The sequence below is a fragment of the Neoarius graeffei genome, chromosome 18, assembly GCF_027579695.1.
Source record: "Neoarius graeffei isolate fNeoGra1 chromosome 18, fNeoGra1.pri, whole genome shotgun sequence".
Lineage (NCBI taxonomy): Eukaryota > Metazoa > Chordata > Actinopteri > Siluriformes > Ariidae > Neoarius > Neoarius graeffei.
Window position 1 is genome coordinate 3333177 of NC_083586.1, and position 20340 is coordinate 3353516.

Genomic DNA, 20340 nt, shown 5'->3' on the forward strand with positions numbered 1-20340 from the left:
GATATTATTTAAACACCGCTACAATTTGGAAAACATTTTTAAACAAAAACACAGCTGAGGTCAATTTTTAAACAACATGCCACAATTTTAAAATATAAAATGTTAAAATATCCCCCCCCCAACACCACCATCATGTATATTGGACAGTAGGCTAATGGGCCAAAAGAACCTGTTATTTCACAGTTTGTGACCCTGCCAACAATCAGCCAGATCAGAGGCAAGAGTATGGGCAAAATTGATGTGTTTTTTCTTTTAAAATCTGGAAATATCGTAACCGACCAGCCTCCTCTGTTTGAAAGACTACCAGCCGCCACTGATTCACACTCACATTCACACCTACGGTCAATTTAGAGTCACCAGTTAACCTAACCTGCATGTCTTTGGACTGTGGGGGAAATCGGAGCACCCGGAGGAAACCCACACGGACACGGGAAGAACATGCAAACTCCGCACAGAAAGGCCCTCGCCGGCCACGGGGCTTGAACCCGGACCTTCTTGCTGTGAGGCAACAGCACTAACCACTGCACCACCGTGCCGCCCAGATTGGCTCGTTCATAGCAAAACCGAAAATACCATATACTGCGAAGACTGTAGAAAGTCTGGCAAAGACAGGCACCAGTAATTTTAAACTCGAAACTATAAAGGACCACGAAAAGTCAAATGCACACATCGGTACTATAACATCAAAACCGGCGAAGACGGCTGGTTCACTACAGGGCAGCATTGCTGTCAGTCCCTGGCCGTCATGAAGTCGGCTGAGCTGGAGAGGATGGAGCTGCCGTTTAGAAACGTTCATGCGATTGGAAAGAAGTTGATCCCACCCCAGCTATTAACTTATGACCTGCAGGAAGCCTCAGGTCACGAAGACCATTTTTCATGGACCATTCAGACTCATCTGATGATGAATGTAATGAGGACATTTAATGTCTCTCTCTACACATGTTCACACACACAATTAATCGATAATACATAATATACATAATAATACTTGATAATACACATAATTGCATATCAAAACATCAAATGTTTTTCAATGATAAATGTTTTGAATTGGACTTTTAATATTAGAAACAGTTCAGTTGTACTGAATGTTATTTTTCATATATGATATTTCATATTGTAAGGGGCTTGAATTTGAGTTCAATAAACAGAATACTCTGCTTATATTTTTGTCTGATTGGTTCCATGTTTTCATAGAGGGAGCTACCTTAACAGCACTGAATACTTGAGTGCTATTGTACAGATACATTATACGCTGCCATTCATGATTAAATCTAGATCTTCCGAACTTTAACGCATCATGGTGAAGAAAAAACTGCGATTTCCTGGCAACAAAATTGTGGCTAGTGAAAAGGCTGAATGGCTAGTGACTCAGGAAAACCACTAGCCACAGTGGCCGGTGAGCAAAAAAGTTAAAGCCCTGAGATATATTAAAAAAAAAAAATCTCACCCCCGGCGGGGGTGTGGTATCCATGTCATCCTCAAGCTCGGGTCCTCTACCAGAGGCCTGGGAGTTTGAGGGTTCTGCGCAGTATCTTCGATGTTCCTAGGACTGCGCTCTTCTGGACTGAGGCTTCAGATGTTGTTCCTGGAATTTGCTGGAGCCACTCTCCCAGTTTGGGGGTTACTGCCCCAAGTGCCCCCACTACCACGGGGACCACGCAACCCTTGACCTTCCACATCTGTTCCAGCTGCTCTTTCAACCCTTGATACTTCTCAAGTTTCTCATGTTCCTTCTTCCTGATGTTGGCGTCAGCTGGGATCGCCACATCTATCACCACCACCCTCTTCTGCTCTTTGTCCACCACCACTATGTCCGGTTGGTTAGCCAGGATCTGTTTGTCAGTCTGGAAGCTGAAGTCCCACAGAATCTTGGCCCTGTTGTTCTCAGCCACCTTCTGTGGTATGGCCCATTGGGACTTGGGTATTTCTATTCCATACTGGTTGCAGATGTTCCTGTATACTATCCCAGCCGCTTGGTTGTGCCTCTCCATGTACGCTGATCCAGCTAGCATCTTACACCCTGCTACTATGTGCTGGACTGTTTCAGGGGCTTCTTTGCACAGTCTGCATCTTGGGTCTGATCTACTCTGGTAGATCCTGGCCTCTATGGCTCTTGTGCTTATGGCCTGTTCTTGTGCTGCCATGATTAGTGCCTCTGTGCTGTCTGTCAGTCCTGCATTATCCAGCCACTGGTAGGATTTCTTGATATCAGCCACTTCCTCTATCTGACGGTGGTACATGCCATGTAGGGGTTTTTCTCTCCAGGTTGTCTGTTCCTCCTCCTCCTCTGCACTCTCATCAGGGTTCTGCTGCCTGAGACATTCACTTAGCAGTTCATCCTTTGGGGCCATCTTTCTGATGTATTCTCGGATTTTCGATGTTTCATCCTGGACCGTGGTCTTGATGCTCACTAGCCCTCGGCCTCCCTCTTTCCGCTTAGTGTATAGTCTCAGGGTGCTGGACTTGGGGTGGAACCCTCCATGCATGGTGAGGAGCTTTCTAGTCTTGATATCTGTGGCTTCTATCTCCTCCTTTGGCCAGTTTATGATACCAGCGGGGTATCTGATGACTGGTAGTGCGTACATGTTGATGGCTCGGACCTTGTTCTTACCATTCAGCTGACTTTTCAGGACCTGCCTTACTCTCTGGAGGTATTTGGCTGTGGTTGACTTCCTTGTGGCCTCTTCATGGTTTCCATTAGCCTGTGGGATGCCAAGGTACTTGTAGCTGTCTTGGATATCACCTATGTTGCCCTCTGGTAGGTCAATCCCTTCAGTCCGGATCATCTTGCCTCTCTTTGAGACCATCCGGCCACACTTGTCCAATCCGAATGACATCCCTATGTCATCACTGTAGATCCGGGTGGTGTGGATCAGCGAGTCTATTTCTCGCTCGTTCCTGGCATACAGCTTGATGTCATCCATGTAGAGCAGGTGGCTGATTGTTGCCCCACTACGGAATCGGTACCCGTAGCCGCTCTTCGTGATGATCTGACTGAGGGGGTTCAGGCCTATGCAGAACAGCAGTGGTGATAGCGCATCTCCTTGGTATATGCCGCACTTGATGTTGACTTGGGCAATGGGTTTTGAGTTGGCCTCTAGGGTTGTCTTCCACATTTCCATTGAGTTCTGGATGAAGGTCCTTAGGTTCCTGTTGATCTTATACAGTTCCAGACATTCCAGTATCCATGTGTGTGGCATTGAGTCATAGGCTTTCTTGTAGTCAATCCAGGCAGTGCACAGGTTGGTCTGTCTCTTCTTACAGTCTCGGGCGACTGTTCTATCGGCCAGTAGCTGGTGCTTGGCTCCTCTGGTGTTACTGCCAATTCCTTTCTGCCAATATATATATATATATATATATATATATATATATATATATATATATATATATATATAACCTCTGAGTGATATTATTCATAAACATGATATTAGTTTCCACTGTTATGCTGATGACACACAGTTGTATGTTTCTGCAAAACCAGATAAAAGACACCAGCTTAATAGAATTGAGGAATGTGTGAAGGACATTAGACACTGGATGCTTATTAACTTCCTTCTGCTTAACTCTGACAAGACTGAAGCACTTGTACTCGGACCACATACAGCTAGAAGTAAGTTTTCTGATTCCACAGTAACTCTGGGTGGCCTTTCTGTTTCTTCACATGCAGCAGTAAAAGACCTCGGAGTGATTATTGACCCTGGACTTTCATTCGAAACTCACATCAATAACATTACCCAGTTAGCTTTCTTTCATCTCAGAAATATTTCTAAGAGAAGAAATTTAATGTCACTACACGATGCAGAAAAATTAGTTCATACTTTTGTTACCTCCAGGTTGGATTATTGTAATGCCTTACTGTCTGAATGTTCCAATAAGTGCATAAACAAGCTCCAGTTAGTTCAAAATGCAGCAGCAAGAGTCCTTACTAGAGCTAGAAAATGTGACCCCATCACCCCTGTCTTATCCACACTGCATTGGCTCCCAATCAAATTTCACATTGATTGTAAAATACTATTCTTGACCTTGAAAGCACTGAATGGTCTCGCACCACAGTACCTGAGTGAACTTCTGCTCCTCTATGACCCACCACACCTACTTAAATCAAAAGGTGCAGGCTATCTGCTGGTACCTTGTATAGTGAAGGCTACATCAGGGGGCAGAGCCTTTTCTTACAAAGCTCCACAGTTATGGAACAGCCTTCCAAGTAGTGTTCGGGAATCAGAAACAGTCCATGTTGAAGTCAAGGCTGAACGCATATCTGTTTAGCCAAGCCTTTTGTTAAGAGTGTTTGAGGGAAAGGAGTAGATCTGGAGGGTCCTCAGACAGAGTGTTTTGGTAAACTGGGATTTATGGATGCTGTCAGTTCCCCACTCACTTGCTCGCTCGAGTTTGTTGATCCTGTCGTGGCTGCTGCTTTATGTCCCGGGGCTCCCTCATGCTTGTGCTACCTTCTGGCTCTCCCCTTTTAGTTATACTGTCATAGTTAGTTGCCGGAGTCCCTGCTTGTACTCAGTGCAAAATGTATACTGTTCCTACTCATCAGGTGACATTGGGCATACCCAACAACCTGTGTTTTCTCTCTTTCTCTCCCCCTCCCCCATCTGTCCCTCTGAGTTACATGGCAATCCTGACCTCTTCTGCTCCTCAGACCTGCCTGATCCATTCTGATGCCCTACATCTGGTTGGAGTCTCATCACATCGCTCCTGTGGAGGATGGCCCCATATGTACAGTTGAAAGTCACACTTGGAAGATGCTCTGGACTCTTACAGTAATGCTTTTATGGCTGAGGACTACAGCTGACTTGCTAACTTTAGGACTGCAGTTGTCATGAACAGTTTTGCACTCAAGTTTCCATCAATGAAGAGGTAGAACATCAACAAAACTGATTTCATGTTAAAAATGTTAGAATCACATTGTCTCTTATCACCCAAATGAGGATGGATTCCCTTTTGAGTCTGGTTCCTCTCGAGGTTTCTCTCTCATGTCGTCTGAGGGAGTTTTTCCTTGCCACCGTTGCCACAGGTTTGCTCAGTGGGGATAGATTAGGGATAAAATTAGCTCATGTTTTAAGTCGTTCAAATTCTGTAAAGCTGCTTTGCGACAATGTCTATTGTTAAAAGCGCTATACAAATCAACTTGACTATTGAGGTATTTCACCTGACGTCACAGGGTCACGTGACGCCCCGGTGTCCACCATTTTGGACGGCAAGCTAGTTAATGTCAACAACAGTAGCTGGTATGTTACTGTAGCAATGTTTACGTTCAGTCATTTGGATGACTGTTAAAACCTTTCAGTCTCAAGTTTTTCCTTTACTGGATTTACTAGTTTACTGAGCTAGCGCGCGATGGCTCCCGGCTTGGCCGGCTAGCGCGCGATGGCTCCCGGCTTGGCCGGCTAGCGCGCGATGGCTCCCGGCTTGGCCGGCTAGCGCGCGATGGCTCCCGGCTTGCCCGAGCGCGCTAGCTCAGTAAACTAGTAAATCCAGTAAAGGAAAAACTTGAGACTGAAAGGTTTTAACAGTCATCCAAATGACTGAACGTAAACATTGCTACAGTAACATACCAGCTATGATGTTGTTGACATTAGCTAGTGCTAACAGCTAGTTGCTAATACACTGCTACAACTACACCGACCCTAATAATACAGTTCTTAGTCATTGCCTGGTAACAGCAAATTTATAACGGGCCATGTCTCAACAGACTAAGAAGTTATTTCAATGACATTTAATAACATTTTGTTTATCCTGAGGACCGAAAGTAAATGAAAATGTGAACAAACCTTAGCTGTAATAAGATGGCGACCACCGGCTCCAGGGACGACCCACTGATGTAGGCATATTACCCAGCCTGACACAAAATATTTGTAGGTATCCAAACTCGTATACGCTTTCAGATCAATACCTGTGTATGGCGATGGGTTTTTAACGACATAGGTATACAGATCATGTGGGCTGAAGTCAGGTAAAGACGAGGGCTTCGTGTACTTCCGTACATCAGTGAACAATCCTGGTGGAAGCAGGTAAATGTTGTTCTCTAAGCCTGCTAACCTCAATTTTTGCAAATACCTCTCCCTCTGCTCGCCCTGTAAATGCCCTACGTCACTGGATAGTGAAGGCGTTTTCTGCATCTCGCTCCTTTTTCTTTTATGTTTTTTGTTTGTCGCCTTCCTTGCATTCAAACTGATTCGAGCAGTGCTGTCCAAAATGGCAGCATCACATGACTTGGTCACGTGAGTGAAATACCTCAATAGGCTGAAGAGTGGGGAGCCATTGCTGAGGCAATCAGACAGGAAGTCCTTTATCCAGCGGCAGATGGATTAAGACAGTCTCAGGTCTGTCAGGTTGGACACCAGTCTGTGAGGGAGAATGGTGTTGAATGCTGAGCTAAAGTCCACAAAGAACAGCCTAGCATAGCTCTCCTGCTGCTCAAGGTGAGTGAGGGCAGTTTGTAGAATTGTTGCTATGGCGTCCTCTGTAGACCCATTAGCTCTATAATGCCGCTTTTCCACTACAAACGCGGCTGAGTTGGACTGAGCCGTGCCGTGCTGAGTCGAGCTGAGGGGGGCTGTTGGAGTTGCATTTCGACTACAACCGCGCTGAACCGTGCTGGCTGGAAGTGGGTGGACATATTGGGTGGAGTTAGCGAAAGTGGGTGGATGTCACGTGATGTCGTTAGGCGGCGCAAACAGTGACATCAGTGATCTTTTAAGCGGTAGTCTTACGACCCGGATAGTAAACAATAAACATGGAGGACATGGAGTCGTTAGTGTTGCTGGTCTTGGTGCTGTGGCTTGTTGTCACCGACAACGCCAACAGATACTGGCAAGAGCGTATAGATGAGGCGAGGCGCATAAGGCTTCAGAAATTCTCGTAATTCTTCTTCTTCCGGGTTTACGGTGTTTACAGATCCCAGCGTGCTCGCGGGGCATGTGTGGGCATGTGAGGACACTCCTCACCAATCAGTGCACAGGGGAGTGTCTCCTCACGCCCCTAGCCCCACTCGGCTCGGTTTGGCTCGCTTCAGCCCCACTCCAAAACGGTGCGAGTTTTGGGTGCTAAGCAGGGCTGAAGCGAGCTGAGTCATGCTGCTCTGAGATAGTCGAAACGCGAGCCGTGTCGGGCTGAAGTGAGCTGAAGCGAGTTGAAAAAGGGTAGTGGAAAAGGGCCATAAGTATACTGGTGTCTAACATGGGTGGGGGACTTGAGATGATGCAAGTCTGAACCAGTTGCTCAAAGCGCTTCATGATGACGGGAGTAAGTGCCACTGGTCAGTGGTCATTCAGGCTGCTAATGGTCTTTTTTGGCAACGGAAGATGGTAGAGGACTTCAGGCAGGGTGGGATGGTGGACTGGGACAGGGACTGATTGACTTATATGACATCCTATGCTCTGTACATAACATGGTTCTAGATGTTGTTTTATTTTACTACAAGATACATGCCTATCAGAAATACTGGACAGAGGTGGTCAATGACTGCAGGAGTCTTGGTCAAGGTGGCTCATTGCTATTTAGCCCCTAATGTTCTCCAAGCTTTAACATTAACAGCCCCATGAGCCTTTGCACTCTGGCAAGGCTCCGTGGAACTGGCAACAACTAAAGCGACTGCCTTTTCTGGTTGCTAGAATAATAATCCTCCTCCCTGGAGCCAAATTTATTTTCAAAATGGGATTAAAGGCCATTTAGATAAAAATGTTAAAAGTGACTACCTACAAACATTTTTAATGAAAAAGTACAGTCATTGTTGTATTTAAAAAAAAAAAAAATTTCATGAGCCTGCATGAAAATGCATGGAGTTGCTCAAAATTCCACAGCACACTTCACTTTGTCTCACAGCACACCGGGTATATACTGTCTCATCTCATTATCTGGAGCCGCTTTATCCTGTTCTACAGGGTCGCAGGCAAGCTGGAGCCTATCCCAGCTGACTACGGGCGAAAGGCGGGGTACACCCTGGACAAGTCGCCAGGTCATCACAGGGCTGACGCATAGACACAGACAACTTGAACACTGAGGTGTTACTAGTATTTTTATTAACAGGCAAGTTCCACCACACTGGCTGAAAGAACCGATGTCGGACCGCATTGTGCTCAAACTTGCGATTTACACCACTACTCCACATATCATCTGCAAGAAGAAATTGATATTAATTGGAGCTACCTTCATCTAGTCATCATATTTTGTTACATAAAAATATACAATCTTTATAATAAAATTTATGACAAACTCACAACCGAGGAGTCTCCACTGTTCTTGGCTTCCTCTCGGTTCACCAGCTCTCCCTGGCAGGGGCCAAAGTGTGCACCTACTGGAACAGTCTCCCCCTTATTAAACACTCCCAGGCCTGCATCAGGAATACTGGACTTCTGGATTTCTAGCCCAGGAGGAAGTGTTTGTCTGGCTCGGTCAGGGACTCCCATGGGAACAGGAGTATCAGGGATGAAGAGGGGTGGTCCATGAACCTCACATTTGTTGAGGAAGAAGGATTTGCAAACTTCACAGTCTGGGAGTAGAGAAAACACAACAGGAAGAAATGAGGCCCAAATGTGTGTGCAAGCTGTGTGTGTCTATCTAAGACCATATACGGTACATTAGTACTGTATAAAGATTATCCTAAGAAAGCTTGCCAGTAAGGTTCACTGAGCATCTGGTTGAGACTAGGTGTCCATCTGGACTGGGATCAAACAGGACACAACAAAGTACCAGTATTGGCAAAAAATATGGAAAACACCTACCAAAATGACAAAACACCACAATTTGACCTTTTGTTCTCAAGTTCTCTTAATAAACTAAACATTTTCATCATAAACAAATGTTACAAGTAACCAGAGTAAATCATTCTAAAATATTATCAATATTTGGTATGGAACCCCTTGACACTGAAGTGCACTGACACGATCAGGCATGCTATCATAAAGTTTATGAATAAAATCAAGTGGAATTGATCTCCATATGTCTTGCAACACTTCCCAGAGCTGTGGCAGGTTTGAAGGAGCCCTTTTCACCTTCTCTCGCTCCATGTAGTTCCAGACTTGCTCAATTATATTCATGTCAGGACTTTGGGCTGGCCAATCAAGAATTGCCAAGCTGCCATCTTGTTCTTTGTTTTGTAAATACTGTTTAACCATCCCAGCTGTGTGTTTTGGGTCATTATCCTGCTGGAAGATAAAGTTGTTGCCAATGAGAGCTCTTCCAGAAGGCACAGCATGATGGATAAGGATTTGTCTGTACTTGTCAGCAGTGAGGGTCCCATCTATTTTGTAGAGATGACCAACTCCATTGTAGGTGATAGCTCCCCATACTTGCAGGACCCCTCCGCCATGTTTTACTGTGGGAGAAATACAGTTTGCCTTGTATCTTTCTCCCTTTCTGCACCTGACTTACTGTTGCATAGCATTGCCAAATAATTCAGATTTCTTCTCATCTGAGAACATGACCCTTTTCCACTGCTCAGAAGTCCAACTCCTGTGAATTTTTACCCAGTTAAGTCTCTTCTGCTTATTTCCACCTCTCAACAAAAGTTTTGTGCACTGACACATGACCTTTGAGGCCTTCTGCTGAGAGCGTCTTCCTAACCAGGTGTGGGGAGGCATCCTTGCCTGTAGCATCTTGGAGGTCCTGTGCCAGTTCCTTGCTGGATTTCTTCCTCTCTCGTAGGGATGTAGTCTTGAGGTACTGGATATCAGCTTTAGTCAACTTTTTCTTCCTTCCTCTGCCTGAAATGTTCTTGAAGTTCCCAGTCTTCTGGTGATGCTTGAGGCATTTCCAGACAGCACTGTGGGTCACATGCAGTTTCTTTGCTATGGCTCATTATGAATAGCCCTCCTCCCGTAAAACTTTCATCCTAATACGCTGCTCTTCTGTAGTTTCTCTCTCTGATGCCATTTCTGCCTGTTGCCTGGCTGTAGTCAGAGGATAAATACTTTTTCTAATGAATTATTTGTAGAGACCACATGATTTAGTTAATGGTTTTCACCTGTGGAATAATTAGCATATCATGGTAGGATTGCCCAACAAGGAGTGATTAAGGTGGCTTTTGGGGCTAAACTAAACAAAGAGAGATACTATTTCCAATATTTTTATCATGTTTATCACACAACAATGGCCAAAACTGCTAGTATTTTCATGGGTAAAGCATAAAATTGTGGTTAAAAAGGTGTCTCTATCTTCATCATGTATTTCAGTTTCCTTCAGTGCAGATTCTGATGTCATTTGCACGGATTAAGTCAAATCAAGTTTTTGTATAGCGCTTTTAACAATAAACATTGTCGCAAAGCAGCTTTACAGAATTTGCACGACTTAAAACATGAGCTAATTTTGTCCCTAATCTAGCCAAAATCGAGCTTTTCCTAGGCATTTCCATGTTTTGTGCCAGTACTGGATACGAGTATGAGGTTTTTTTTTTTACTTCCTTGTGGGAGTAAACAAATGGTCAGATACGAAGCTTGCAGGGCAAAATAAAACAAATGTTCATGAACATGACTGTGGCACTCCATGATGTATTTACAGTATTCTCTTAGGACTTGCCTGGTCAGGGTTGTTTTAAATTCAGCTACTTGTTTGCTTATCTTCTGGGGAACAGAATTTCCCAAATTTGTTATGAAAATCACATGCAGGTACAAACAAAATTAATTGCGGCACGGTGGTGTAGTGGTTAGCATGGTTGCCTCACAGCAAGAAGGTTCTGGGTTCGAACCCAGCGGCCGGCGAGGGCCTTTCTGTGTGGAGTTTGCATGTTCTCCCTGTGTCTGCGTGGGTTTCCTCTGGGTGCTCTGGTTTCCCCCACAATCCAAAGACATGTGGTTAGGTTAACGTGGGTGGCCTTGGGCTGAGGTGCCCTTGAGCATGGTACCTGACCCCTGACTGCTCCCCGGGCGCTCTGGTGTGGCTGCCCACTGCTCTGGGTGTGTGCGCACATGTGTTCACTGCTTCAGATGGATTAAATGCAGAGGATGAATTTCACTGTGCTTGAAGTGTGCATGTGACAAATAAAAAAAAGTTTCTTCTTCTGTCCACACAGTAAGTAAGAAAGTAAGTAAATAAATAAATAGTCCAACGGGGAGGAGAACTTGCAAAACTTCACACAGACAGCAACCCGAGCTTAAAATCGAATCCAGGACCCCGGAGCTGCGCCACTGTGATGCCCCGAAATCCGTATATTTGGACTCCTGTCTCTCACACCCACTGTCTCTTATTGAACATTCCATTCCAGAGGCATAATGAGGGGCATACTCTCTGTCCCCTATTAAATCACAGCTGGTTGGGATCTTCTTCTGCGAGCTTATGCATGTGGGGAACAGAGCACATAGCACTGTCCTCCAGGTGTGTTTTGCTATCATGTGACAGCATGAGCTGCAATTGAAAAAGAGGAGTTTGATGGCTTTACATGTCTTGGAGGAAGTACGTCTGAGCCTTCACTCACATGGTTAGAGAGAGCTGGCTAGCGGGTGGATACTAGCAGGTGACCACACTGGACGACAAATGGGTGGAAGAAAGAGGGGGGGAAAAAAACCTATAATCTAATGTGGTGAAGACGTTACGACACATTTATTTAACATTTATGGAAGGAGACCCAGGTATCAGTCAGTAAATTTCCCCAAGATGGAAGAGTCTTCAGGACAGAGGACTTTGTGCTTTCTGGTTTCTCAGTCACACGACATCCCACATTTTTTTTTTTTTTTTGTCTCAGAATAAAACACAGGAGTGGCTGGAGAGAATGACAGACATTCTGCAACAATAATTTGTTTCTGTTTACATTTAAACATTGAATCTGTCATTCATTAATAAATTCAAAATTGCAATAACAAGCAAATCACTATGGTTTGATGGGAATCATACATTTTGGGCCATGCTGTAATATGAAAATAAAACCACGCAGCATAGATTTTTTTAAATACACACCCATCGTGTGATATTCCATGCTTTTTTTGTTCAGGTTAACGTCCTCGGTTTATAACGACTAAAGTATTTTAAATAAATAAATAAACAAACAAAGTTTCTCTCACTCCTCACTACCATGTTACTTGCTCTATAAACAAAGTTCATACTTTAGTCAATAAAAAATCTAAATTTCAATGTCAATTTGTTGATTAAAATTATAAGAGAGACTGAGGCTACATGCCAAATGTACTGTATTGCACTTTTAGTGCACCAGATAGTGTGCAGGGTAGAATAAACAGTGAGTGTTACTGAGCACCAGAGTGGCCTCATGTCTTACAGAGATAGTCTTTATCGTCTTCCACTTTAACGGAGAGACCTTCAGGTGGGTTGTCAAGATCGTCTCCATAGTTGTAGATATTCAGCTCCAGCGTCTCCTCTTTCTTCACACAGGCTTCTGAGGTCTCTCCATCCATGGATGTCTCTGTTTTCATGTCCTCACACAGCTAAGGATCAAACAAATCTGTTAGGGCGGGACGGTATCCATCCCACTCGGGAAGATGCTGCTCTCATTTCTCGCAGCATAGCTCAGTCTCAGAACAGGCCTAGTTAATCCACGACAATCCAGAGCAAAGGCCAGGGAGCAGACGGACAGGCTAAACTGTCTGTCTGCTACCTGCACAGAGTCATCACACAGGTTTCATTACATTGAGACTGTGCCTGTTCCCTGAGCTATACAAAAAAGTAGAAATACTCAGAGTTTGTTCTAATAATCTAATTAATATAAAATTAGATCATACTGACTGTACAGCCGCTGCCAGCATCTTTGACCTACTGTAAAAGGTAAGACTTTTAAATATTTTCTCTTATGTCTGAAGCACAAACTGTTAATGAACTTCTTACTGATCAGCAGTTTAATGTACTGTGTTTAAACAGAAACATGGATTAAACCAAAGGAGTCTGTAGCATTAAATGAAACTAGTCCTCCTGGTTGCAGTTATATACACCAGCCTGGTCTAACTGGCAGAGGAGGCATCGCGATTCTTTATAATGATTATCTCAGCATGACACAAAAACCTGGATAGTTAGTATGAAGAACTTCAAACGCATTTGTGGCAGTGGGGCGTGGCCTAGTGTCAGTCTGTGAATGTAGGGCGGGGCCAGGGAAGGAGAGTGGCAAAGTCAATGCACCTGTTGTCAATTAAATGTGTGTGTGTTTGTTGCGGTGACTGTGGAGAACAGAAAAAGAGGGAGAGAGCAGAAAGAAGAGATTTCCCCAGACCAAAACACAACTGTGTGTACGCACACATCTGCGTACCTAAACGGACATTAAAGCTGAAAAGCAACACGAAAATAAAAGGTGTGTGTGAACATCATCTCTCGCCTGCCATGCTTCTGTACTCCACCCACATGAGGGACGTATTAGAGTGGTGCCGAAACCCGGGAGTACAGAAGGGAACCACCACATGAAGTCTTCCCCATTGAAGGGTCTCATCCATGCCCTCGCTACTGCCCAGCAGAACCAGAATCAGGCGCTGACCGCCCTCCAGAAGGAACAAGAGCAATGCTTTGAAGCCTTGATACTGGCCCAGCAGGAAGATTGCCAAGCGTTCTGGCATCTGCTTGTGTTGTCGGGGACCTCGACCGCAAGCGGACCCTCCCCACAGCACCCTCACAAAGATTGGCCCGTACAACGATCCGGAAGGCTTTAATTGCTCACTTCAAGCCAGCAGCCGAAGTGTGGGGGTGGCCAGTCGAGCAGCGCACAGCATGCCTACTTCCGCTCCTGACTGGCGAGGGACAGCCCGCCACACAGCAACTCGCTGCCGGCAGCCAGCTCATATACACCGACCTGAAGAGAGCCATCCTTTCTAATTTCTGTTATAATTACGTGAAAAGAAGCTGTTGTTACGCGAATATCCAACTTTTAATTGCACAGCGCAAGAAAACTGGGTCCGTGGCTCGTGGCCATGTTGTGACATCAGCGGAAGAACACGCTGCGGTTCACTGGCTGTTCTACTCAATGGAAATGGCGCATGAAAACGCCGGTGAACTCTCTAGCTCTTCCTCTTCTGGGAGTCTAGAATTGTGTTGTGAGTGGGATAGATCGGAAGAATCAAGTGATGACGAACATGGGTGCATCCAACCGTACAGGTTTGAACCTGTTACTGTGCAATCTGAGAGTGACTCCGACCCCGAGATGGACAGCGGACAGGCAGACAGCCCAGCATTGAACACCACAAGGTTGGATAACAAGGATTGGTAGGTCAACCCGTATTTGTTCAAAATGTTACGGAATCAATATTTTAATATTGTGTATTGTTGTCTTGCATGTGTAAACACTGCTTATATCATGTAAGCCGTATGCTACACTGAATACATAGTTCCTAATGGAGCATGCAAACGGCTAACATAATAAGCTTACGACTATGCCTGATCCGTGATACATTTAGGATAATATTGGCAGGCACGTCTTCTAGTTTATGGCTTCTTAGTTTTATCCTTGAATGAAGCAAAATATTTGATAACCTACATCAGCGTAAGCAAATGACAATCTGTAGCCTACTTGTCTGGCTAAGTTAGCTTTCCCTCAGTGTTTGCTTTGAGAAACAAATTCTTTCAACTTGGCAATAAGAGACCACAATGCAAAGGCAAAATACTACAACTGCTACTACAAATCTGTCACATCAACAAACCAGGGTACTTGCTACTGTTCCCTAACAATGCATGGCAAAGGGTAAAGTGTAGTGTTGCTACGAGTACTTGCTAAAGCGTCCGGTGGAAGATCCTCGATGTGCTGATAAGACATAGAGTTCTATATAACACACAAGTGTCACGATAATCACAAAACAGATGCAAATTGTTAAAATACCTCATTTTTAAGCAATCATGTATTGATATCTTCCGAATAGAATCTACGATAGCCTACCCTCTTTACCCTTTGCCTCTCGTTGCTAGGCGGCAGTTCCATGAAAGCCGCAAGCTTTCACAAACAAACATGACTGATATCACGCCGACTTCTATGATTACATTTATGATTATCATGAATGTGTATTCTATGATGTGTACTCTATGATGTGTACTCTATGAGCGCTCTGGAGCGAGTCACTTCCAAGATGGCCGCGCAGACCGCATGGTTACTATTTTTAGCATCATGTCGGAGCACTCTATAGCTCTACGTACCTTTATCTTATGTCGTTTCTCAACACATGTTCTGACAGGAGGACTGTCTTTGGAGGAGTCGCCTTGTCCCAGGCAACTGCTGGATCCGGCATAGCTACTAGTAGACCCCCTCCGGAACACTGTAGGCACTGCTGATGGTAGTAACACACGTTTGTGCTGAACTGAACACCCAAGAGATTCCTTTAAGCTGGGAAGGGTGTCAAAACAATCCAAATCGAAGTGTTTAGAGCACAGGACGGATGTTGGTGAGGGCTCCCACTTGTCAAGAGTGCGCCTGACTTGCTTCACCCACTTCGCATGCAGCTCGGGATCTCTGGGAAACTTGAATAAACTTACCCCATCCTTGTGGGTTTTGGAGCAAAAGCCGGCAACACAACGCGAAGGCATATTTTATATATATATATATATATATATATATATATATATATATAAATATAATAATGTATAATAATAATACTAATAATGATAAACTGAACACCTCTCGCATCAACAACAAACTGGTAAGTTAGGAGGAAGATTCTTTCACTGACGTCATATAGCCCCTCCTCCTCTTTCGTCTCCTGGGTGCTGCAGCCCCGTCAAATTTGCCCAAATAGCCGCGTTTTTTTTTATCATAACTTGTAAAATAGGCGCCTTCGTGAATTAATATATGGATCATCGGGAATTACTTTTTATGTTATAAAACATCGCCAAAGATGTCAAAAACGTGTCATCAGCCCTTTAAGTTAACCTAATGTCAATAAGCTGCACATTAAATGATAAAATAATCTAGCCTATATTTGGCCCTGAATATGCTAATTATTTTAAAAGCTATATAATAATTTAAATACTATTTAGTTGTTAGAACTGTTTAAAATATTACCGTGATCAATGAATGCTCAGGGAGGTTCATTTCCACCTGCGCTTTCCGAAGCTCATTTCGCCGTAGCCAGCTGTGGGAAAAGGCAGCGTTGACAGCTCGGCAAACTCCAAAAGCGTGGTCTGTGCTCGCCTTCTGTTGCGCCAGGGAGTTGTTAATGGCCAGGTTCAGGTTGTGGCCAAAGCAACTCAGCCATTGCCATTTCAACTGCCGGATGGCAGCAACGATATTTGCCCCATTGTCAGTGGTTATGCAGGTGATCCTTTTCTCCTGTATGTTCCACTCCATGATCGTGCTGCGCAGAGCATCCTCCAAATTGCCCGCCGAATGCGTCTCTGGCATGAAGCTGGTCTGTAGACATTTGGACTGCATTCTCCACTCTTGGTTGACATAATGTGCGGTCACTGACATGTATGGCATCATGTTGCAGCTGGACCACATGTCAGTTGTCAAGGCCAGATATTCCACCTGACCCAGCTCGGTTGCAATGCCACTTCTTATCTCATTGAAAAGATTGGGTACAGCCGTATTAGAAAAATATTTGCGACCTGGCAACTCGTACTGCTTGTCAAACGTGTGTAGCATGGCCTTGAAAGTGGGCTTCTCCACCGTGTTGAACAATACCATTTTTTGGCCAGGTAGCGAGTCACAACACCTGTCAGCTCCCTCCACCTGTCACTGTCAGTTTTATATTTAGTGCTTTTCGCAAACATCCCAGATATGGTCGGTTGCGGTTTTTTGCAAGGCCCTGTACGCATGGACACATTGAGGGTCGCATATTGTTCAGGATGGTGAACACACAGGTGATCGCGCAAATTTGTTGTCTGTCCATCTTTGACACGGACCACAGATGCGCAAATCTTGCAGACACATTTGTTTATGTCCTTTGGTTGCCCACGCTCATCTGGTTCAAAACCAAAGAAATTCCAAATAGGCGAAGTCATGCCCTTCTTTCCAACCAACTCCTGCGTCATAGTAGGCTGCCAGCTGTTCAAATGAAATGAAACGAGCCTTTCTAACAAAATTGGAAGCTTTTAATCGTTAACATTAAAATTTCAAACGGAATGGAACGACAGCTTATCATCACGCGCAGCGCGCCAAAGCCCAGGAAGAGTATGGATTAGTAAAATAAAGTATATAGTTTTTAAAATGTATTACCATTAAATTATCGTTATTAGTAGATTATTATTTTTATGTAGGCCTAATTATTTATTTAGTGTTACAATTAAGTAAATAAATATATAGTATGGGATAGTGACACACTCAGTGCACGGGCCATTCAAATGCAATGGAAGGGTTTTTTTTTTTCCTTACACATTAAAGCCCGGGAAGTCTGTAGTATCAATACCAAGTAGCTTATATACTACTGTTATTTTATAATTAATAATTATGTTTTTATATAGTATTAAATTTGGTCATGAATTCCGCAAATCACTCAACCCCCCCTCCCCCCATCCTCCGACGATATCATCGTCCATTGCATCGTTTCACTGTAAACATCGTCATCTGCCAATTAAGGAGACATCGCCCAACCCTACTTCTCCCTTCTCTTCCCGTCCCCACCCCATTCCCCCACCACAGAGACGGGGGATGGCTCCCCACAGCTGGCCCACCGCACCAGTGGTGTCTTCCCATATTCTCCTTCCGCGTCTGTGATTGAGGAATCACACAGTGACTGGAGCAGCCCGGCGGTCCTGGTACCCAAGACTGATAGATCGGTCCAGTTCTTTGTAAACTATAGAAAAAAGTCAACATGGTGTCTAAATTCGACACATACCCAATGCCTCGCATTGATGAGTTGCTTGATCGGTTAGATGCTGCTCACTTTTATTCGACACTGGATTTAACAAAGGGATATTGGCAGATCCCCTTGACTCCTCTATCCTGAGAGAAAATCGCCTTTTCCACACCGTTTGGATTACACCAGTTTGTCATGCTTCTTTCTGGGTTATTTGGGGCTCCCACCACATTCCAGCAGCTCATGGAGAATATCCTCCATCCCCACACTGCCTATGTGGCAATGTACCTTGACGACATTATCGCGTACAGCAATGATTGGCCTTGGCACCTTGAACACCTTAGGGCTGTCCTAGAGTCACTGAGGCATGTGGGTCTCACAGCTAACCCCCCAAAAATGTGCAATTGGGTGGGTGGAAGTACGGCATCTGGGTCATGAGCAGGTGTATCCCCAAATTGACAAGACTGCTGCGATTGCGGCTTGCTCAAGGCCCAAGCCCAAAAAGGGGGTGAGGCAGTTCCTGGGGCTGGCTGGCTACTATCCTAGGTTCATACCTAATTATTCAGAGGTCACCAGCCCACTGACTGATCTCACTAAAAAGGGAGCACCAGATCCAGTCCAGTGGACGGAGCAGTGCCAACAGGCTTTCACCAAGGTAAAAGCTGCAGTGGGGAGGGGGGGGGACTTTTACACTCCCCTGACTTCTCTCTCCCCTTCATTTTACAGACAGACGCATCGGACAGAAGGCTGGAGGCCGTTTTGTACCAGAAGGTGGAGAGCAAGGAACTGTAAATCAGCTGCAAGCTCTCGATGCACGAAAGTATGTACAGCACCATTAAAAAGGAGTGCCTGGCCATCAAGTGGGCGGTCCTCACCTTCCAATACTACCTGCTGGGGTGCCCTTTCACTCTCTGTTCGGACCACGTGCCCCTCCAGTGACTCCACCACATGACGGATGCCAATGTGCGGATCACCCATTGGTATCTCATCCTCCAGGAGGTTACATGGTTACATTCAAGGTGGTCCACAGGCCGGGGCACAGATGATGGTGGCAGACTTCCTGTTCCATTGAAGGAGGAGTCCACTGCAGGATGGATGGCTCCCCGGCCCGAGTCGACTGGTGGGGGTATGTGGCAGTGGGGACATGGCCTAGGGGCAGTTTGAGAATGGAGGGCGGGTCCAAGGTTTCTTTATTTGTACCATACCGTAGTACTGGTAAATTTGTTGTGCAGGCAGGAATTCAGCGATCCCCAATACAAAATAACAGCTACGTAAAATACATTGTAACAGACAAGACAACAACAGTACACACATCCTAACATATACAATCCTTAAAAGTGTGACCTTTAAAAAGTGCTTCATCATGAATTGTTCAGTATGAACAAAATTATTCACCTCTGGGCCTTACTGTTCAGCAATACAATTGCTGTTGGTACAAAGCTCTTTCTGTACCGTTTTGTCCTTCCCTTAGGGACCCCAAAACGACGACCAGAGCGAAGGAGCTGGAACTCACCATGCAAAGGGTGTGAGCCATCTTTAAGAATACAGGTAGCTTTACGTTGTAACTGTATGTCATAAAGAGAAGACATGGTGGGTTGAGGCTTCCCAATTAGCCACCCAGCCCATTTATTTGGTTCAGGGAGTTTTTGTCCTGTAGTGACAGATTACCAAACCAAGACACGAAGGCAAAAGATAACAATGACTCAATAAAAGCACGATAAAATAAGGTCAGCATAGTTTTATCAATGTTAAAACGGAACAATTTCCGAAGATAAAACAACCGCTGATGTCCCCTCTTGCATACTGCTTCACAGTTCTTGTTAAAAGTCAATTTATCATCAATGACAATCCCAAGATACTTGTAATCAGGGCTCTACACTACCTTTTTTTTTTTCAGGAGCACACGTGCTCCTAAGTTAAAAATTTTAGGAGCACAGGGGAAAAAAAATGGGGGCACAAGCACAAGTAGGTTTTCATTTTAAAGGTTTATTGCAGCGCAAACCTTAGACACACCAACACATAAAACGCAAAATTCAATTGAGAATGAATGAATGAACGAATGAATGAACAAACAAATCAATAACGAACAACTGAATGAATGAACAAACAGTAGCTAAACAGACAGCAGAGCTCAGCAGAGCTAACATCATCATCAAGGACAGCTCCCACCCTGGCTCTGAGTTCTTTGACTTGCTGCCCTCAGGCAGGCGTTACAGGTGCATCAAAGCAAGGACCAACAGACTCAAAAACAGTTTTTTTCCCACAGGCCATAACCACCTTGAACAATTAGCCTTTTTCACATTACGTCACTTGCAGGGGAACTCATATCCGTTTTCAGCCTTTTGAATGGAAGAAGAGGTATACAGCGGCAACATATGTTAACAAAACTGTCTCAATCACAGATAAGATTGATAATAATATTGCACGTTGTTGTTTATCATTACGTATTGTTAGCGGCCATTCCAGTCACCTATCTGCCTTGTTTTGGAAAGGAAGTTTACTGACTTTCTATGGTTGCTACTTGTTAGCCAGCAGATTAGCATGCTGCCTCTTCTTCCATTCAAAAGGCTGAAAACGGATGTGAGGTTCTTCTGCAAGTGACGTAATGTGAAAAAGGCTAATTACATGCACTGACTGATGCCACTTCTGGCAGGTGCAACAATGCACCAACAAGGACCTAAAA

At 44.6% G+C, this 20340-nt stretch overlaps 1 protein-coding gene across 1 annotated transcript in view; it reads right to left on the reverse strand.

Moving 5' to 3' along the window:
- The window catches only part of LOC132865856 (zinc finger protein 850-like), a 1522149-nt gene that overhangs the window by 36311 nt on the left and 1465498 nt on the right, over positions 1-20340 (reverse strand). Inside the window, exon 10 of the mRNA XM_060898348.1 lies at positions 12013-12026. Within this exon, the coding sequence (XP_060754331.1) occupies positions 12013-12026 (14 nt within the window). The remainder of the gene's footprint in view (positions 1-12012; positions 12027-20340) is intronic.